The sequence below is a fragment of the Hesperophylax consimilis genome, chromosome 29 (genome assembly GCF_061612785.1).
Source record: "Hesperophylax consimilis isolate HC1 chromosome 29, BYU_Hcon_1.0, whole genome shotgun sequence".
NCBI lineage: Eukaryota > Metazoa > Arthropoda > Insecta > Trichoptera > Limnephilidae > Hesperophylax > Hesperophylax consimilis.
The window spans coordinates 14,020,800-14,044,568 of NC_142864.1; the positions used below are offsets into that span (position 1 = coordinate 14,020,800).

Sequence of the window (23,769 nt, forward strand, 5' to 3'; positions counted from 1 at the left end):
TAGATAGTATATTATATACTTATACTATCCTCTTCGAGTTTCAACGTCTGTACGTCAAAGTCGCAATTAATCTCAAATTAACGTGATATAGAATGCCAGATTTTGTAAATCATGTTCCTGATATTAAATGTATGGAGGGCCGCACAAAATAGCTCGGCGGGCCGCAGGTTGAGTATGACTGCTCTAGAACGTGCCACAAACATATTATTTAAAATTAATAAACTTTGAAATAACTCAATAAAATTTATTTGGGCACCGGATTCGTAGCAAATGATCGTCACCGCTGAACCACGGAGACCTTTGTATCTACTATATAATTATTTTTCTATCGGTGTTTGTCTTCAGTAGTACATTATAACAATGACTTCACGGACGAGTCAATGTTTCAATCATAGAATTATAGTATATTATTTCCTTTAGTTCATTTATGTCTTCCTTTGTTGAAAAACACGCACAGCGCATGCTCTGAAAACAGGCACCTGTTTTTGTTCAAAGAAAATTGTCTCTCATATTATTTTTTCGTGTACAGGATGTTTCAGAAAGATTAATATATGTACGTACATGTTGTTTGCATTTCCGATTATTATCACCACATATCATGATTTCGAAATCTGCGTTACTAGTACTAGTGCAGTTCCGCAGACTTGTTTTAAGCTGCAGCAAGAGTGAACTATGGAGCGATTGTGTGTTTTGCAAAATAATTTTATTTATTTATTGCATCTCACTATACATAAAACACCTTTTTTACATAAAAATCAAACTCACTAGGACTAAGCCTGTATCGAGGTTAACAATTTATATTTGAGTGAACAAACATAAGATTAATCACAAACATAAAGTAATTCTACATACAAACACAAAATATTTCAAAATTAGAGAAAAAAATAAGTATTAGATGTTTATTTATTTAATATCAACGGTATAAATATACCATAAACAATGATAACATGTCACAGTTAAAATATTTTAAAAAAAGAATTACAAATATATGTGGCATTTGATTGTGAAATGACATTAGAGAGTAAGTAGGTAAGTAAGTAAACAAGAGATACAAGTACATAAGTTTGTATAGTGCAAATAAGGTAGAATTAGATTAAATTAATATTGATTGAAAAGATTTTATAGCATAGCCCTCTTGTACCTACCTTGCGTGCAGTTAAATAGATCTGCCACATCTGCGTATCTATTACTAACTTCATGCAACCTAGGTACAAGCGAGTGTTTGGAATACTCAGTCCTGATATTGTTGCATTTAAACAAAATTTTAGAACGAGTAGCTCTCGTGGGTATATGAAATTCAATGAGGTTAATTAAATCAGGACTGTCTATACTACCATTTACAATTTTGAACATAAATATTAAGTCGGATATAATTCTTCGATCTGAGAGTTTTAATAAATTTAGATTTTTCATCAAGTAATTATAATTTATATTTTCAATGGGAATACCGAGTTTAAAATTAATGTGTCTTAGGAATTTATGTTGAATTTTTTCGATTGAATCTGAATGTAATTTGTAGTGGGGGGACCAGATCGAGGAGTTATATTCGACTTGACTACGAACCAGGGATGTATACAAAATTTTTAATGTTGAAATATTCTTGAAACCTCTGGAATTTCGAAGAATGAAGCCTAGCATTTTCATTCCTTTATTATTAATATTATTTATATGCCATATGAAGTTTAATTTAGAGTCGAAAGTTATCCCCAGGTCATTAATTTCTTCGACAGAGGTAAGGATTGAGTTATTGAGTTTATATGAATGAATAATTGGTTGATTTATTCTGTAAAAATTAATTGAATAACACTTATTTATGTTCAGGTGAAGTTTGTTAAGAGAACACCAATTAATTAACCTGTTCAAATTATTTTGTAGACAGATACAATCTTCAGCACTTTTGATTATTTTAAATATTTTTAAATCATCTGCGAAAAGTAACGTATTAATATCTTCATCAAATATATTTACCATATCATTTATGAACAGTAAAAATAATATTGGGCCTAAATGAGACCCCTGTGGTACACCACTGGTAGCAATAAATTGATTGGAAATGAACAAATTGATTTTTACAAGTAAAACTCTATTAGTTAGATAGCTAGCAAACCATTCTAAAAGTTTTCCGCCAATACCGAGCTTACGTAGTTTGATCAGGAGAATTTTATGGCATACTTTGTCAAAGGCCTTGATAAAGTCCGTATATATGGAATCGACTTGAGTTCTGTTAGCTAATGCGTTTGATATATAGTTTTCATATAACGAGAGATTTGTCAGAGTTGATCTACCTGACAAAAATCCGTGTTGATTCGGAACAATGAGATTTATTTATTTATTTATTTACGGAGAAATAGTCCATTAACAACATATTAATTACACGAATAAGTTTTATAAACAGAGATGACAGTGAAAGGAGAGCATATATAAATGAGGAGCGAAGACAATAACAATGACAATAATAATATAAAAGTAAGAATGGGAGATAATAATAAGTCAAAGCATGAAGATGGTTCAAAGGGCATTAGAAATTAGACATTGCGTATTGACTGTCGAAAGTCATTTAGGCATATACCACAAAATTCAATGCTTTGACTTGACAGTGAGTTGACAAGTCTCGACAAAGGAGAATGGTATCCATAATTGGTAGAATGTTGATTGACAAACAGCAATTCATTATTTCGGAGTCTACGGGAAAGGGTGTTGAATTGGATAAGTTGCAACAAAGCAGGTGAGTCTGTAATACCATTGATAATCTTGAATATGCAAATCAGATCAGTGTCCCTTCTACGTTTCTCCAAAGAAGAAATGTTTAAAGTTTGTTCAACTTCATCATATGAGTACTCTCCTCTTTCAAGACCCAACCTCCAAGCGATTCCTCGTAGGAAGCGATGTTGTACGGATTCTATGTGACAGATGTGGACAGCATAGAAAGGAGACCAAATAACACTAGCGTATTCAAGGTGAGGGCGAACTAACGAGCAGTAAAGAGTTTTAAGGGTACTTATATGTTTAAAGTCAGAGGTTATTCTATGAACGAAGCCAAGTAGTTTAAGTGATTTGTTAACAATGTTGTTAATGTGCTCACGGAAAGAAAGTTTGCAGTCTAGAGTGACCCCAAGATCCTTGATAGATGTTACAGTAGATAAACAAACATTGTTTAATTTATAATCAAACTGAATAGGTTTTTTGGTTCTATAAAAGGACAAAATTTTACATTTATCAACATTAAGTTCCATGCAGTTTATTTTGCACCAATTATTAAACGAGTCAATATCACGTTGAAAATGTAAGCAGTCAAGGTAGGATTTAATTGTCTGAAGAATCTTATTATCATCCGCAAAAAGCCAGAAGCGTGTATGAGAAAAAACTTTGGTGATATCGTTAATAAAAAGGTTGAAGAGAAGCGGGGCCAAATGAGCTCCTTGGGGAACGCCGGACGTTACGTCAATGTTAAAGGATTCAAAGTTGTTTATTTTAACCCTTTGTTTTCTATCGCTCAAGTAAGAGCGAAAGAATGATAACAACGGGTTTCTAATGCCTATAGCATAAAGTTTGGCCATGAGAATCGAGTGATTTACTTTATCAAAGGCTTTGGAGAAATCAGTATAGAGTACGTCAACCTGAGTGTTGTCTTCCAAGGCTTTAACAATGGTATTTGTAAAGGACAATAAATTAGTTGTTGTAGATTTCGCCGATCTAAATCCATGCTGTTCATCAATCAGAACATTTTTGAATATAGGAGTGATTTTCTTTGTAATTATCGACTCAAATATTTTTGGAATACAAGATATAATTGATATTGAGATGGTTAATACATGGTGAAATTTTATCAAGTAATAGTTTTTCAAAAAGTTTAGGAATTACAGATAGCTTACATATTGGTCTATAGTTAGTAACATCACTTTTATTACCCTTTTTAAATATAGGAGTTAGATAACAACGTTTCCAAATATCAGGGAAGCACCCTGTGTCAAGGGATTGATTAAACAATAGAAAAATCGGCTCAGCCAGTGAAGTAATGCAATTTATCAGGATATTGGGATGTACATTATCAGGTCCAGCCTTTTTGTTTTTGTCTAAGGATTTGATTTTACTTATAACGTCGTTTAAGTTGATGTGTATGGCAGGGATATGTATGCTCTCGTTAAGCGACGAAGGTGGTATATAATTGTCTGGGATATCTTCGTCATAGACGCTTTTAAAATAATCAGCAAAATAGTTAACTTTTACATTCATGTCAGTACTACTCTTTTCTTTGAAGTGCATTGAAAGGGGTAAACCTTGTTTGTTTTTTCTAAGAGAGTTAACGTGAGTGAAAAAGTTTTGTATATTAGAAGGTATAGAGTTTTCGATTCCATTTATATAATTGAAATATGAATTTCTTGATAGTTTTTTACATTGAGTTCTATAGTTGTGAAATATCTTGTAGTCGATAAGAGAGTTCGATTCTTTAAAGTTTTTGTGTGCAATTTTTTTACAGATAACTAGGTTAATTAGCTCGCCACTGAACCATTTTGGGAACTTCGCTTCCTTGAAGTGTGAAAGTGGTACAAAGCTTTCAATGGCCTTATTAATAATTTTGTAAAATAATTCAAGATTATAGTTAATAGTATTATTATGGTGAAGAAATGACCAGTCTTCATTTGCAAGATATTGATTCATGTTAGAGTAGTCAGCTTTGGAGAAATTATAAGTTAGATTAGGAAGAACAGTTGTGTCATCTGGTGGGTTATTAGTAGTGATGGTTAAGCTTAGGGCGGGGTGGTGGCAGTCTAGGGGGAGAAGCTCGTCAACTGATTTAGCAATATGGACTGAGGTATCACTGCAGAATACTAAATCCAGCAGCCGATTATTGGTATTGTAGACTTGATTGACTTGATGTAGAGAGAGTAAGTTCGTCATATCTATTATTTCGCGGGCATTTTCTGGTAGGCTTAAGTTATTATAAGAGTCCTTATTCATCCAATCAATGCAAGGGGTATTATAGTCACCAAATAAAATTGTTCTGGCATCAGGGTATTTATTTTTAAAGGTTTCGAGGTCATCTATGTGGTTTCTGTAGACTGTGATATTGGATCCAGGAGGAATGTAGACACATCCCAGTAGAATTTTGCCTGATTTAGTTTTTAGTAAAACGAATACCTGTTCCACGTCCAGATGTTTACAAATTAATCGAGTGGATGGCAGTAATTTTGTAACGGATATAAGAACTCCTCCTCCTCTGGTTTTAGTACTAGTGGCTGGATTTCTGTCAAGGCGGTAGGTGTTGTAAGATGAAAATCCAAGTTCCTCGGTGTGAATATCAGGATCAAGCCAAGTTTCGGTAAGAAGAAAAACTTCAATGTGTTGGAGTAGTGGAAGAGTAGTTTGTAGCTCTATGAGTTTGGTACGGCAGCCTCGGATATTTTGGCCGTATCCGATGATGTGTTTGAGTTTTTTGAAGTTGACCTTATTATTGTGGGCTTGTTATTCATATATTTTATTGTTAACCCAACTTCTCCTCCCTTTATCCGAGTTTCCAATTCTTGGCGGAGGTCCGACAAGAATTTTCGTTGGTTCGGTGTTTGGTCGGAAAAGATTTTAACAGTGGAGTTGGTCAGATAAAAGTTCTTTCTCCTGAGGATATTTATTGCTTCAGTGGAGTTCTTTAGAATAACCTTAACGGGCCTAGGTTTATCCGGCCTCACTGCTCCAAGGCGTAAAGTGTTGATAGAGTTAATTTCAATGTTACTATCAATCTTATTCAAGATATTTGTAATTTGTATTTTGTCATCTTGTATTTTTTCTATTTGGTTGAGCTTAGAGCTTTCAGGAATATTTATGATTATTAGATTATTTGCTCTTTTTTTCTTTCTTCGAGTTCGTCGGCTGCTTCACAAGTAGATACTACTGAGCTAGGTTTATTGGACAATGCTTTAAAAGCTGACAGCTCACCCTCGAGTGCTGCCATTTTGGCAGCCATTTGAGCAATGGTTCCGAGAATAGCATTTGTTTTTGGTACCATTTTTGCAATTTGATCTTTGTTTAATTTGCTTGTTGGGTCAATTATTAATTCAGTGAGGGCCTCAACCGCGTTTCTCGCCAGATTGATGTATCCTTGGGAATCCATTATATTAACTTAAAAAATTTTTTTTTTTTTTTTTGGAAAAATGGAGGATGGGTCAGCCTGTATTTAAGGTGGAGTGATTTGAAGTAGATACTAGGGACCCAGCCGCGCGGTAGTAGTTTGGGTGACAATAATACTTAATGTTTTGACTTTTAATTATATTGACAATGCTCACTCAGTTATGAATTTAGGAACCAGCAGGATCGTTCTCCGACTTCCTTAAACTTGCAGTCTCTCAATGACTCGTTAACTTGTTAGTTTCACTGTTTAAAAATACTGTAAAATATTAAATTGTGTTAAGCGTAAAATTGAGTGTGCTCTCCGTGTCACTATATAAGGTTAACTGATGTGTTACCAGATGGGTAATTTGAAAGTATATTGTAACAATATTTGAACCATAATTATTCATTATTCAAAAGAAGAAGCAAAGTAGATAAAAAAGACAGATAGGGTGTGATTTATATTATTTAGCTTTTCTATGTTTTTGATGGAATTATTAAAGTGGGAAGGGCGTATAAAACATCCAGACAATAATTAATTTTAATTAAAAAAATCTAATAAATATTCTCATTTTCTTCGGTTAGCCATAGGTTCAAAACAAAGGGATCAATATTTGTAACTGATCCACAAAATGTCTTTTTTCTTACATGCCATTGTGTATATGAACTATGAATATTTTGTCTGTATAAAATTGCACAATGAAACATTGTATACTTTGAACTATGAATATTTTGTGTGTATAAAATTGTACAATAAGACATTATCTATTATGAACTATGAATATTTTGTCAGTATAAAATTGTAAAAATAAGACATTATCTACTATGAACTGTGAAATTTTTGTCTGTATTAAATTGTACAATAAGACATTATCTAGTATGAACTATAGATATTTTGTCTGTATAAAATTGTACAATGAGACATTGTATGTATACTATGAACTATGAATATTTTGTCTGAATAAAATTGTACAATAAAACATTGTATACTTTCAATTATGAATATTTTGTCTTTATAAAATTGTACAATAAGACATTATCTATTATGAACTATGAATATTTTGTCTGTATAAAATTGTACAATAAGAAATTGTCTACTATAAACTATGAATATTTTGTCTGTATAAAATTGTACAATAAGACATTATCTATTATGAACTATGAATATTTTGTCTGTATAAAATTGTACAATAAGACATTATCTACTACGAACTATGAATATTTTGTCTGTATAAAATTGTACAATAAGAAATTGTCTACTATAAACTATGAATATTTTGTCTTTGTAAAATTGTAAAATAAGACATTATATACTATGAACTATGAATATAAAGTTTTTGGCTATAGGTAATGATTTATTGTAACAATAATGAATTCTAGAGAAAATTTTCAAAACATATGTTCAAAAGCATAAACTTTGTGGCCCGGGATAAATAACAATATAAACACATGAATTCGTTTTTTTACCATTTTATTTCAATTACACTCAACCGGTTTCATAAGGAAAACATTGTTTTAATATTCTCTTGATGAAGGAGGGGTACTTCTGAAATTAAAATGAAGTGGTTAAAAACAAATTAATTTTACAATAAAAATGTATAAGTTTGTTTTAGACCATTAAAGTGGTCTAAAACCAACTTATATATATTTATTGTAAATTATGACGAGCCACAAAGTAAATGCTTAGTAGAAATGTGCAAATTTCTTTGCGTATATTGTAATTTTCTTATATTTTAAAATAAAAGGCAAACATACAAAAGGGTTGCGAATAAACTGACAATAATTTGAAAATCTCCGACAAAGTAAGCCGAAAATTTTGCTTGTGTCGTGATGGAGTGAAGGATGACTTAGCCAGTCAAAAAATTGAACTCATGATACCCAGACGCGATGCCAACTCATAATTTTTTTAATTTATTTTATTTTATCCATTTGTACGTCGAAGTTTATAAATATGTAATTTGTTATTAATTACAAACAAATATTTTTATTATTTATTGCATTTTATTTTTTTAATATGGCTCCTAAAATTCAGCTGTCAATTGGTGCGGACTTTATGGTTTCTGGCAGCACATTATAATATTGTATTCCTTTGTACATTAAACTATTTTGTGTAATGTATTATGTTTGTGAATAACCTTGTTGTACATTTTTTTCTTAAGTATTTTGGTAATAGAGTGTTTATTATTTTTTGTATAAATATCATCGCGTTCAACGTCAGCATCTGTTTCACTGATAGCCAATTTAGTTCCTATAACATTTTAGTTACTTTTGAAAATCTCTTTCGCCTAAGTATTATTCTCAATTCTGTATATTTCGTTCCTTATCATTACATAAGAAACGAATTGTTAAGCAGTGGTTAAAATGTGTAGCAATAATGAAGTTGTATTTAGTGGATTGTAGTTTTTATGGATTTTTTTTACGAAAGCTTCCAGCATGCTTATTAAAGGTTAGTTTATAATCTAATACAACTTTTGTATATACTCAGAATGCTCGTTAAAGGTTAGTTTGGAATCTAATACATCTTAAATGTATATTCAGCATGCTTGTTCAGTGTTAGTTTAGAATCTAATACTACTTTTGTTTTTACTCAGCATGCTTGTTGAAGGTTTTTTTGGAATCTAGTACATCTTTAGTGTATACTCAGAATGCATGTAAAAGGTTAGTTTAGAATCTAATACAACTTTTGTGTATACTCAGATTGCTTGTTAAAGGTTAGTTTGGAATCTAATACATCTTTAGTGTATACTCAGAATGCATGTAAAAGGTTAGTTTAGAATCTAATACAACTTTTGTGTATACTCAGAATGCTTAATAAAGGTTAGTTAAGAATCTGATACAACTTTTGTGTATACTCAGAATGCTTGATAAAGGTTAGTTTGGAATCTAATATAAATTGTCTGCATACTCAGCATGCTTGTTAATCGTCAGTTTAGAATCTAATACAAATTATTTTAATAAATGTGAAAAATGTCTTAAAAATCTTACATCCATTGCGGAATACAATTTATCGTTTTAATATTTCGTGTAAGCTGTAAGTCTCATTATTTATTTAAAAATATATCGTTATATTTGCTATCTGCGTTACTTATTATTTCTCGTGTCTTATACTAATATTGTTACATTAAAAACTGCAATGGCGCTACTGACTATCTCAAACACAAGAATGGTTTTCGTAACTGATATGGTTAGTATGGTTGAAAAATAAATAGCCTTCAAACTAATATCTGAAAATCACTAATTAAAACCTAAAAAGTAATTATGGAAATTATTCTGAAAGTCCCTGAAAGAACTACCACAACTACACACACAACAACTGACGACATCTTCAACAATCTTCAACATCATGTCAATTGAACAACTCTATACTAGAACAGTACTCTCTTAACTTCATAAATACAAAACTCAAGAAAAACAACTAACACATTTATTAGAAACAATAAATCTAAAGGTCAAAAACATATCCAACAACCAACTACAACATACAACATTTGTGAAAAAAACTCCCATTACTATGTTAGTAAACTCTACAACCAAATCCCACTCTTATTCAAAACTCAAACAGAAAAATAGTTTTCGTAAAATATGAGTGCATCCATGGATTTTTCAAAGAGTATATAATTATAGCGGATGGTAGAAACTAGGTTGCGACAAAAAATAGTTGCATTGACTTCAAAATTCCATATGGGAAGAGTTGTGAAAACTTCATAACCGAGCTCACCGTTCGGGAGTATTAACTAGTTTATTTAATAGTAACTACTTATGCTATTTGATAAGATGAAGAATTATTGTCTGTTTATCCTGTACCACCCAATATAACAGAACACTTGTGTTAGTACTAACTTGTGTAGTTCTATGTTTGAAAAACCATAGACGAAATCGACTAAAGAATGGTGAGTCATCATTCTTTCTCTCAGGGCGTGACGAAATTGGAGGGAAATCTGACATCTACTTACAAATAATGGCGACATTTATTTGCGACATCACTATTTCGGTATTATTTTATTCGTAAACAGGTGATTTATATAACAGATTCAACATATTCTCATTTTTTTATAAAATGGGGTTAGATGTTTGTTTGTTTATTGATTATTTAAGATATAAATAACATGATGTTGTGTTGACAAGATGTTTAATAAACTGTTTGAAATAGATGTTACACATTATTTTTAGATTTCCAACCTTTTCAACATTACCTAGGTCCTAATAAACGAATGAATTCAATAGTTCCTATACTTTTATCACAAGTAGAGTTAATTTAGAAATTAAACAATAATGGAACTGAAAATCATTATGATCCTTGGCTACTAACCGTAACAAGTGCATTTTATTTCTTAAAATAATAGATAGTACACCTATTTGCGGCACTTTGGTGTGGTAGATGCTTTCAGTATTGCCCTAGTGGAAGACCATAATTCAGAATCGAGACGATGCTTGAAATGGCTTTAGCCGTGTCTGGTGACCAATTATAAAGAGACAAGTACTACTTCTTCATCTCCTTCCTCTCCCCATTTCCTTCAGCCTCTAAACACACCCCAATTGAGGATGCCATAGACTCACTGGCAATAGACAGTTGGGATTTGTGCGGTATTCAAATTTAAAAAAAATAATACAATACACTGGAAAACGTATCGAATAGATGCTAAAACTTTTGGAATACTGTATTTATGAAGTTGTCCCTTTCTCGCTTTTAACAATAAGCAAGCGTAAACAAGACAAAAGTCTGCTTCTCAGAGAGGTTTGCGAGGGCGTCACTGTTGAAAGTGTTACATATGCATCAATAAACAAAAGTCTGTCATGTTTGGATCAACTCAAAAAGTGCGACTTATTATTGTATCAATAACGCGATGAATCGACGAACTTAAAAAGAACAAAAACAATTTTTTCGGCGCCGCCTCGCGTATTTTTGACGGCAAACAACAATGCGACGCCATTGTTGCTATAAATAGTGTTACCGCGTTAATGGAAATGGTGTTGCTATTAAACTGTATTTACGACTAATCGTGGGAAAAGATCCACGATATTAAAAAAAACGATCCTAAATGGTAGGTCTTCCAGCCCCCTCGAGTAAATTAATCACGCACTATATTCATAAGCCTCGAAACATTTAGTTGCGGTAAATTACACTAGGCTCGAAACAGTTAGGGAGGCAAGCTTGGGTACCACCGCTCCAGGAGCTATTTATTGGATAACCTACACCTCTGCCAAAGGACACCTCAAGTGGTAAGCTACAGCCGGTGGCTTAGGTTCATCGGGTGACGGGTGTTCAGGATGCGCTTACCCACCAGCTGCGTGGCGTACCAGATCGGGAGAGGCTTGTAGGGGAGATTCTTTGACTTCTCCAACTAGTCTCTCGATCCATCGCCTTGCGCTGCAGTGAGAGGTCTGTCCAGTATTCCGGGCCGCGAATATTATTTTTACACGACTTCATCACTAATGTCGTAAAGATTCTCACTTTATTTGAGAGATTTGATAGGGAAAATTTAACAGTAGCTCTGTCCAATACGTAGGGCGGAGCGCTGCATATTTTGGTGGATGGCTTCTCCATCTTCACCGACGTCGTTAAGATTTCGACATTATTTTAGGGTAGTGAGTTTAAAAAAGGATACTAGACCAAAAATCGACACGGAAGATAGAAGTCTTTAAAATGTGGATATATACTCGTAGGCCAATCCTCAAAATACCCAGAAGGGTATAATCAATTTAGAACTTTTTCTTCGAATAACCAAGAATTACTGTGAATTTGTGCCAGCTATGGAAATAAGAAAACTCTTATATCTTGGTCATATTATTAGTCTAAGTAATGGCCCGGATTAGCCTGAGTTAAAAAGTTTTTAAAAATCTGCAATATACTGTCAAGACTAACCCGACAAATAGTTTTTTTTTCATTTTCTGGCATGCAGCACAAACCTCAGGAAAAATTCCACAATTCCCAGCATATATGTGCGCAGTATAACACACAATTTAATAAAATTGACATGCTTAGTAAGAAAGTAATGCAAGAGTATAAAATTTATCGAGAACATATCCTATCCCCATCCTATCTTCCTCAGCCTTCTTCTTTTCCCTTTACTTTCTTGTTAGTTCAATGTTAGATACAACTCTATCCAACATTGGAATAAGATAATTTAACCTAGTTTAAGGCCGAGTGTAGTTTTTTATTAATTTAAAATAATGATAATATTATTAAGCAAATCGATAATGATAGTGTTTTCAACAAGTAATTTTTTTTAATACATTTTTTAAATTAACATAGGCTTAATTTAGCATTTTAGCTTTGTTATAAAAGCTGACTTTTTCTTTAATATAAATAAATAAATATTAAGAAGAATGACAATAAAAGGTTACCAAATTGATAATCTAGGTAAAAAAATTATGAAATACGTAGAAGAAGAAGACACGACACTGTGTGGCTTCGTAATCAAAGAAGAAGACGAATATGCTAGGTAGATACTAGCTCAAATATCACGTGTGATTATAGAAAAGAGTAAAGAAATATAGGCAGATTAAGATTGCAACACATAAAAGACACCCACTTTAAATGTGGTCCTTCGACCCGGATTTATTAGTTTCAAACTTACTAGTCTTTAAGACTGATTGAGTTATTTTGAACTTCTAAGCATTTCCTGAATTAAATTAAATTTTCCGACGTCTTCACGTGCTCAGTCTATTTTTGAAGACGTTTGTTTTGACAACACTAGCTTTGCTGTAAATATGAGGTGTGTTTGTTAAATGAATCTTTGGAAATCTAAGGAATTTTCTCTGTGTAACAAAGCGGAATTCGTTTTAAGCCTTGCTGGGACTATAGTTTTATTTATTTTAAAGTCTTATTTAACTATAACTTTTGATTTCAATTTATTTTCTTTTTCTATCTGGCATTATTTATCAAGATAATCCTCTGTACAATGGCAATAAAAAGAGCACGTAAATTCGCCGCAGGGGGTGCAGATATGCTGTCTTTTTATATCGACGCACCTTATCATATTATAAACTGATATCTCATACATACTCTTGACATAACCCGAGTTACGTATTTTATATGCCCTTTGGAGGCCTGTACATAAAAAATACAGGTGTACCATAATATGCGTAGCAATGATTTAATGCACATGACAAAAGGTCATGAACGAACATCAAAACAATATTGGATACAAAAACTATCCCTGTGGGACGCCTTAAATTATTGAAGCGCTGAAATTTTCAACAATCATATTCCAATTCAACCAAAAACCTCGTTAAAAACCAGATCCTTAACAAATAAAACACTAAACATACCGATAACACGCACCATACACGGACAAAGACACTTTTAATACTACGCTACTAAACTGTTTAATTGTATGCCGATTACTCTGAAGCAACTACTAACTGCAAATACATCCGCAAACATTCACAAAAAACATATCACAGCCTGGATCAAAAGTCAAGATATTTTATTTTTTCAAAACATAATAACTCCAGACCAAACATAACTAAACCATAACAAGTGTATAATAAATAAACACGTTTTTCGAGATTTTTCCAACTACACTCACACTTACAATATTTGTATTGTATATGCACAAAAATATGTTAATATATATTAAAATATTTTTTTTCATATTTACTATGAATTAATTTACAAAAACCATTAAAATTTTATGAATAGGTATTCAATTTACAAAAACCAAAAAAAAAAAAATTAAAATTAAAACTTATAAAAAATAAAAACTTTCTTCTACAACACATAAATACTTGTCACACCTATACATAACCACGTAAACACCTCAGCACAGGTTCTTCTAGTGAGGTGTTCACGAAACATACAATATTACTCACATACAGTTTCACCTTCTCAAACCTACCTTACACACAACATATTATAGTTATAAGTTTGAAATATATCATGTACAAATATAAATAATTATGTGAACACTGTAAATATTATATAGAAATAAATAAATAAATTGATCTCTCCGTCAAAAACTCGGCAATCACACGGGGGAAGCCAATAAAATAAATACGGTTAAAACATTTCGGAAAGTGGGAGGTATCAACAAGTAAAGCACACCTCTACTTAAAATTAAAAGAAATCAACCACTCTGGTACAAATCATCAGTCTTAAACACATTTACAGAACAAAGACGAGTTTGTTTTTCACATTTAGTAGTTGTCTCGTTGCTGATGATCGTGAACCTCATTCCCATTGCTTGATCAACAAGGCACATTCACTCCTCGAGGTCGTGCGCTGCATGGAGAGCCCAAGACGCCGACCACAACGTTCTAGATGCCTGTGATATTTGGTCGCTCCAATGCACCCGTGGTCTTCATATGCTTCTTATATCAACCTTTCTGGTTCACTTAGCCAGTGCCCATGAGTTTATTTTTTTTTTTAAATTAGCTCCGCACAGAAGGCTTTGAGGAAAATAATTACCCTCAGAATCTTTGGGGAGCTGTGTAAAGATCATTTTAAGGAAATTAAGCTATGGAAAGGAAAGGGTATGAGGGGTGGGAAGGAATCTGGGGGTCAGTGTGTCCAGGAGTGACGGACGTATGAATCCATCCGTCCCACTGCGGTGCAAAACGATGGGTTGAGAGAGTCCGATTGAGAAGTCCGGAGGTCTCCCATAAGAGGAAGCTACAAGCCAAAAATGTGTATATTCTTGGTATACCTTATATTGTAGGTAATAAGCATTAAAATCGCTTGACAAACGGAGTCTAGGAACGTTCGATTTCAAGCACAAAACTGCTTTTTAATTATTTTGTAAATAATTTTATAAGAAAGCAAAAAAGTTAATCAAGTAAAACTGTCACAGATAATCTTAGTATATAAGTATAGACCTGGACAATAAGTCAAGACCTGGACAAACTTTACCCTTTGAACCCGGGCACCCGGGTTGCTAACGTAGCGTACCTATGGCAGAGGTGTTGGCCGTCCAGTGAATGATTTAGCCTTCAAATGAGTTTGCTTTTAATCCAACAATAAACATAGTCAAGGTAGAAAGAATGTTATATATATATATATTAACAGGTAGAAATCAGTAACTCAAAAATAGCATAACGACGAGTAACTCACTAGACTCTATAAATAGTGTACCACAAGGAAGCAGACCGGGACCGCTTCTATTTATAATTTACATCAATGAGTGATGTGAGCTGTCAATAAGAGGAAAAATTATAACGTTTGCTGATGATACAATAGCTATGTTTGAAAGAGAGGATTGGACTGGAACTATAAAGCAGCGGCTTGATAAAAATCTAGGAGTTAATATTGACCTGACAAGACATGATAATACTTGCACATATTTAATTAACATAGTCAATGGGGGATTGGACTCACCCTCTGTGCTTTCCTCTTGTCCGCTCGCTGGTTCTGGTGGTAGATGCGTGAGAAGTTGGACACGATGACGGGCACGGGTAGCGCGATGACGAGCACTCCGCTCAGCGAGCACACGCCGCCCACAATCTTACCGGCTATCGTGCCCGGGACCATGTCGCCGTATCTGCATAAGAAAAATACATTTGTTATAGTTGAAGTCTTGTTTACCTATTATACATTTAAAAAGGATTCACTGACTGGAGGCAATGCGGTTGTGAGTTGCAATTAGAAAAATTGCTAGCTTTTCAGATTTCGTACGACGTTAATTCCTTCTTGAAAATGGTTCCGTGGATTGAATTCTTTTTTCGGCTTTTTCAATATTTCAGAATATGATGTGTTGATAATAGAACCAAATTTATGCTTATTGCTATCATTGATAGGCTTAAAATATTACACACAACCGTTTTACATAGCACAAAAATAATATGAATTCATTTTTCGGCTTTTTCAATATTTCAGAATATGATGTGTTGATAATAGAACCAAATTTATGCTTATTGCTATCATTGATAGGCTTAAAATATTACACACAACCGTTTTACATAGCACAAAAATAATATTTATAACATATATTCACCAGAACTCCTGTTTAAAGAATTTAATCTAAATAAAATTCACCAGTATATAATTTATATTCTATTATATATAAAATGAAATTTTGAATATGTCTGCAGTTTAGTCCGAGATTGATGAAATTTTGCACACTTAACTTACTAAATGTGAGGAAGGTTACTGTCTACATGAGATTTCGAAACACCACCCACCCTTTAACCGTTGGAACGCCAGACCCTTTTTGAGGGAAATCAAAAATGAACTCTGAAGTGGTTCAAGTGCAAGCGGTTCTGTTAAAAAAATATACACTTTCTCATGGCATTCAGGTTTAAATCGCCTATCAAAAAAATTCCAGCTAGAGTGAATTTCCATTGCTAGCAGCGCATGAACGGTTTGTCGGCGGGAAAAAACTCTTGTCACTGGTAAACGAATGGTTTTCCAGAGTTTAAAGGTATTTTCATACTTCTAGATGATTTGCACACGCGATGTTCAAATTATGAAGAAAATTACTGAATTCATCTGATTTCGAAAAACTCTACATAAAGCCCGGGAAAAGCCGGGGACTTCAGCTAGTTCTTAGATAAAGCAACAAATTCTCTCAAACTCGGAGTTGAGATCTGGCGTTATGAAATAACAGACCGTTTTGGTTTCACATTTCTAGAGCAAAACAACTAAATATTTCTAGTTACATAAAAACTTTAGAGCCTTATGTAAAATATTCATTAAATATAATAAAAATAAAACAGGTCGGTGTTACGTATTTTTCAAAATGCTTTACTGAAAGACAAAATAAATTATTAAGATAAATAATTAAAATTATTGTAATAAATTTCACCAAAACCATTTATTTCATAGATCCCCAATCAAACGGAATTAATGATTAACTCATGGATATTTTAAAATTTAATTTATTCCTGAGAATTCCTTAACCCCCACGATTTCCATACCTCGCTTTACTTTCAATATTACAACGCGGCTTATGGATGACATCTGAGAGATTAATAGATCTCACAGTTCCTCAAACTGTGGTTCATTACTCAACCGAATGTTATTATTTTGACAAGCCACCTTTTTAGAATCTGGGGTATGAGAAAAGAAAAATAATTAGAGGATGTGTTAAAAAAAATATATTTTACTACATTTATTTTTTCAAAATGACCTGTAGTTAAACTATTTTTTTTTTACCTCCTGTGTCATTTTTAAGAAAATAAATTATAAGAAGATAATTACTGTATATTGTAAAAACTGTGTTCGCGTATTTAATATTTGGTGACTGGCAAGATTTATCAGCTTGCCGCACTGAAGCGACGCGTAAAACCCATGGGCTGTAGCGGCGAATACGAGGATTATTCCGATTCGAGCAACCTTGTTTCATTTAACTTATTCCCGCGTTCAGCTTCTGATAATTTTATGTCGCAGATACATCTTGAGTTTTTTAATAAAAATAATCTACCAAACGATTGTCCGTCTTTATACAGGATTTTCCAATAAGAGGTGTTATTTTGATATTCAATCATAAAAGATCAATGGTTTCGTTGCTTGTGTGGCACGTAGCGCCGTTTTGTTGAAAGTAAACGCTGTCCAGATTAATACTATTCAATTTTGGCCATAAAAAAATCATTAATCATCTCTCGATAGCGCAATCCATTCACCGTAACTGTTGCTCCAGCCTCATTTTCGAAAAAGTAAGATCCAATGACTCCGCCGGACGATAAACCGCACAAAACAGTCTCATTTTGAAGATAAAGAGGCTTTTCAACAATAATTCTTGGGTTTTCCGAGCCCCGAATGCGACAATTTTGCTTGTTGACGAAGCCACCGAGGTGGAAATGGAACTCATCACTCAAGATGATTTGCGTTTGATTCACTCAAGTGAATTTTAATAATTTCAATGCGTTGTTGAAGCGTTTATCGTAACATTTTTATAAATGGCGTAGTTTTTACTTGTCAAATGTAAAAAAATGACAGCTTCAAATGTCACATCTACCGAAATAGCGGGCTATTCAAAATAACACCTCTTATTGGAAACCCTGTACAAATCTACAATCTGGCGTGTAAGGCGTAGTATTCTGCAAGTAATAGCCTGCAAAATCTCTGGAAAATGTTAACGCTGTACATTTGCTTGACATACATTTAGCATCGATGGGATACAATAGAACCAGTTATGTAATTAAAATATCAGTAGATCTACATAGTAGTTATGTGAAAAATAGACCTCGCATTAAAAGAAGCGTCTTTCTTATTTCCTCTTACTTAATAAATCAAAATCAAAATTTCTTATGAAATCATAACATATATAATTAGGTTCATAAATACCTACCCGTACTTCATAATAAAGCGTATATTTCATGTAACTAATATATTTTTAATTTCAAATAAGTAATTACACAATTTGTCCAGAGAAACATTATCTCAATGACAACTCCTTTTTTAAAAAATTGTCAGGCATAGACAGGTAAGAACCATAATATTTAAAAAAAAATCGAATAAGAGAGTTCAAGTTAAACACAACAATTTCATATTTGAAAAAATAATCTTTTATGAATCATTTAAATAACCACCATTTTAACACGGAACAGGAACATACAAATATTTTTTTACAGACAGACGAAATGCAACCAACGAAGTCAATAAACTAGGTATTTTTTATAAAGCACGTTCAAATAAGTGCTGTTTTTTTATTTTATTCTCAACTATAAAACGCGGTGAAAATTTTCGAACGACCCTGTATGTGAAAACCTCACTAATTGAAACTTAACACGTTGAACGCCATTGTGGAAATGAAGAAACATTACCATTTTAAATTTGAAAAAAAAATACTCAGATGGCATCGGCGACCATCAAAACGTATTCCTTTTTTTTACCAAAATTTTCCATGAAAATCAAGAAAATTATCTGCGGTCACCGATGACCGTCATGGCGCTATGGGAGAAAAGTGACGATTTTCGTTATGAGGTCACCGGTGATCTACATGGCGTTCAACGTGTTAAAAAAGAAACCGACATAAAATAGTTCATGGAAAGATACACGAGATATTTTTTTAATTTATTTTTTTATTGAAACATATACTTAAACAAGGTTACAATATAAACACCAATATTTCAATCACTCTCCTAATAAAGCAGCTGCTTGTGTTTAGGAGAGGACAACAAAATATTTTAACATTTGTTTAAATTAAACTAATAATATTTGTAATTTAACAAAAAATAACAATAAAAGTAATAAAAATATTGGTTAGTTAATAGATGATTCAAAGAATTGAAAAGGCAAAAACATATTTCTAAACAATAAGTGAAGTTATGAGGTGGTACAAGAGTATTTTAATTTAATTTTTTTTTTATATTTTTCGTAGTTTTCTTCCGATCGTATATCAAGGGGTAATTTATTAAATAATTTTACACCCTTGAATATATAGTGACGCTGTGCTGTTGTGGTTCGTGCTAGTGGCACGGTTAGTCCTCCAACAGATATTATTCTTTTGCTAATATTCAATTGTGGTAAATTATTTTTACTGAAGAAATCTTTATGTATTTGTAGAAGTGCAATTTTGTCATAATTTTGATAATTTTTTAAGTGGGGGAACCGGGAAATCTTGAAAAACATTTATAGTTGGGTAGTAATATGGCTTTTTTAAGATGATTTTTATTAATATTTTTTGAATAGTTTCCAATGGGAGTAGGGATGATTTATATACACCCCCCCAAGCCACGATTCCATATTGTAGTACAGAGTGCGCAAAAGCATAATAAATATCTTTTGTCTTTTAGTATTTTTAATGATACAATATTTCTTAGTCTAAAAAATATATAGATCAGTTTTCTCATTCTGTCTACTGTGGAATTTATTTGACTTTTCCATTTGATGTTATTATCAATAATTATTCCAAGATATTTTATTTCTTCTTTACTACTAATGTTTATACAGTTTAAGTTACAAGGTGCGATTCTAAGGAGGCAATTTCTTTCGTGAATTTTTATGTTTAGATTTACATTTGAGATATTCCCTGTTAGGCTATAAGGTATAAAATGGGTTTTTTCGACATTTAGTGTCAATAAGTTTTCGTCAAACCATAGTTTAACGATATTTATGGCATTATTAGCAGATACTTCGACCTCGTTCCAAGAATCTGCTTCAATAGTTATCACTGTATCATCTGCGTAAGATTTAATGTTTCCAATGATTGGGAGTTCAAAAAGTTCATTTACATATAGTATAAATAGTAAAGGTCCCAAAACAGTTCCTTGTGGAATTCCAAAATCTATATTTTCTATTTCACTTAATTCGTTGTTTACTTTAACCTGTTGAGTTCTTTGATAGAGATAACTTTTTAACCATGTTTTAGCTTTGCCAGTAATTCCTATATTATTAAGTTTATTAATTAATTTTGAATGTGAGACACTATCAAAAGCTTTACGGAGGTCAATGAATATACTTAAGCACTTTTTGCCTCTATCTAATGTTTTGTAAATAAGCTTAGTTAATTCTGCAATTGCGTCTTGTGTGCTAAGTTTATCTCTGAAACCGTATTGACTAGGGTTAATACATTTTTGGTTATCTGTATAATCGGTTATTTGTTTTTTTAGTACTTTTTCGTGTATTTTTGCAATGTTGGATAATAAGGATATTGGGCGGTAATTGTTTACTTCTTTTGAATGTCCGGATTTATATACTGGGATTATAATGGCTTTTTTGTAGTTAGACGGGAATATTCCGTATTTAGTACTTACATTAATTATATGCGTAATCGGTTTGGTTAGAAAATTGCCGTATTTTTTCAAGATTTCTGTAGTTATACCGTCGTATCCTGGCGCACTACGACTACGAGTTTTTGACCGACGGTAGCGAAAAATTTGTTGAAAATATTTGCGCACATTTTTGGTTCACGGATAGCATTTATTTTAGTTCCATTATTGTTTATGACATTTATTGTAGACTTATTTTTATTATTTTTATTCATTATTTCATTTATAGTGTTCCATGTTTTTTTAGGGTTTTCCTTTGTAAAGATTATTTTCTCCCTGTAATATTTTTCTTTTGTGTCTTTGATAATTTTAATGAGTTTGTTCCGGAATATTTTGTAATCGTTTTTTACTTGGCTATTGGTAGGGTTTTTTTTGTATCTATGAAAAGTTTTTCTTTTTTCCGGATAGATATGAGTAATCCTTGCGTAATCCATGGTTTGATTTTCCTTAATTTAGAACTAGGTTGATTATTTATAAAGGTTGTACAGTCTGCGATATGAGCATTTAAAGTTTCTTCAAAGAAGTTTGCGCACATGTCTGGGTTTTGGCAATTTAGTATTGAGGACCAAGATTCGTTACTTAATTTATTATTTAATTTTACATTGTTCAATTTGGAAATTATGTTAATATTTTTTCTAGAGTCATTTAATCCTAAGTTTTTATTTAAATCATAAATTAAAATATTTGTATGGTGATCTGTTATATCATTTTTCCATATAATAGATTTAATTTTTTCTGTGTGTTTAATATTGCTCCATACGTGGTCCAGGCATGATGGCGATTGGTTTGCAAATTCTCTTGTGTAATTATTTACACATGATATAAAGTTCATTTCACTCATAGCATTTATATAATCTATTTTATTTTTACAGTGGTTATTTGGACCAATATTAATATTTAAATCACCTCTTACGATACAATTTAGATGGTTTTTGTTACATAGTATTTTTTTTAATTCTTCTATAAATAAAGATACATCAGAGCTGTGTGTTCGATATATTGCGATTATATTGAATGGCATATTATTTAAAACAAAATTTAATGACAAACAGTTTGCTTTGCATATGTGTATTTCGGTAATATTGATATCAGTAAATTTTTCTTTAGCGTATACTACAATTCCACTATTTTTATTAATCTGATAATTTGTATTGTAATTTTGGTAGTTTGGGATGATTAGTATATTTATGTTTGCATGTATGTGCGCCTCGGATAGTATTATGAAATCTGGCTGTGAACATAATGTATTTAAGGATACCAGAAGTTCATCCATGTTTTTATTTATACTTCTAATGTTTAGGTGCAAGATTGTTAGTCTATTTATTATATTGTCATTGATCCTATTGCATTCACTGGCTGCTTCACATACGTATTCTTCTATATTTAGATTTTTATCAATTTCGCCTAACCCTTAAATGCATACTGTTGCAAAACTGCAACATACCGTTCAAACCACCTTTAACTCTTTGGTGTATACTTAATGCATGCCGTTTTAGAATTATCAAGTTCACGGTAATATATTTTATCGAGTGGCATCACCTTTTTTTTCTTTCGCGAATGTCAAATGTCACTTTTTCTTTAACAAAGTGAAGATTCTCGAAAATTGGTTGGAGGTTATTATTACAGTTTGGTTTTGCTGTTATTATTTTGATTTTCTTAGGTAAGTAGATACAATAATACAATACTTATATGTAATAACTCGTATTTTTCCGGTACACTTATTAGTTTTGAGAATTTTTTTTAGGTTTTTTATTTTTTTTTCATACGTAAATTGTTCATATTATTTTTTATTAAATACATGGTGTTGTAAATCTACAACAATTTTTTTTTTATAAAATATCATTAAAAAATTACAAAAAAATAAATTCTTTATATTCCTTGCATATGCATGTAAATATCTACAAAATATATTTTTTTCCAGAAAAATTAATAAATCATGCATTTAAGGGTTAAGTTAAAATTTTCCATTGCATTTATTTAAGTGTGATAAAATATGTATATATAATTCTACGAGGAAATGAATAAGTAATAATGCTCATAATAATTAGTGTAACACTATTCTTGCTCGATTTCAGTTCATATCTAAAATTGTAGGTTTTGATTTTTTCTATAAGATTTATTTTATGTTTAGATAATACTTGGAGACATAGTAAGTGTTTGTTTAATTGACAGCAAAAATTAATTTGATTCGTTCTTCTTTTTATAATAATTACAATAAAAAATAGCTTGTGTAAGAATATATCAATAGTACAAGTGAACATATAGTGTAGAGATTTATTGCATATAGAATATTGGCAGCATGATATATTGGTTAGTAATGTATATAATAATAATTTTGACAAATTAATATATCTATAATTAGACTTTAGTATTCTATAATTTACTAGCCTTCGATAAACGTAGTTGTGGATTGTTGTTGTATTATCTATTTTCTGGTAGGAATATACAAATGTAGAACGTAAATGTAATGTATTGTAAAAATAAACATAAAAGTGTAGTATGTAGAGATGTGTTAATATGAAGAAAATATTTAGGTTTTTTATCCTCAATATAGAGAATGATTTAAATTTTTTGGTTTTAAATACATATATCCTGACTTTAAAGTATGTAAAATGATGAAAGATTTGTCGGTTTTTTAATGTATAGACTATAGAATTATTATTTTTTATATCTTGTGGATATTCAAAAATACATGCGTATTTGTAAGACATTGAGAATAGACATGAGTTATTATTATAGACATCTTTAAAATTTATAACAATATTCCAATTTTTGTTGCGTAAGAGCAAGTATTTTTTTGTAATATTGACAGTTAGTTTGATTATGGACATTTTTTTTTTAATTTTTAGTATCATTTTTGAATATTTCTTAGAATTTTCAGTTTTAATAGTAAGTATACTTGTTTTATATACTGGAGATTGATAAGAAACATCATGTTTTTTTAAAGCATATGTCATAGCATTATTAATTTTGTTAGTTTTTAAATTTTTGAATGTGCAGGTACATGCATAATATATT

The 23,769-nt window shown here is 31.6% G+C and overlaps 1 protein-coding gene across 2 annotated transcripts in view; it reads right to left on the minus strand.

The window, feature by feature from the left end:
• Shal (Potassium voltage-gated channel protein Shal) overlaps positions 1-23,769 on the minus strand; it is a 291,546-nt gene that overhangs the window by 94,264 nt on the left and 173,513 nt on the right. For both annotated transcript variants that reach the window (XM_089649351.1, XM_089649350.1), the window contains exon 3: positions 15,419-15,581. In XM_089649351.1, the coding sequence (XP_089505477.1) occupies positions 15,419-15,581 (163 nt within the window). The remainder of the gene's footprint in view (positions 1-15,418; positions 15,582-23,769) is intronic.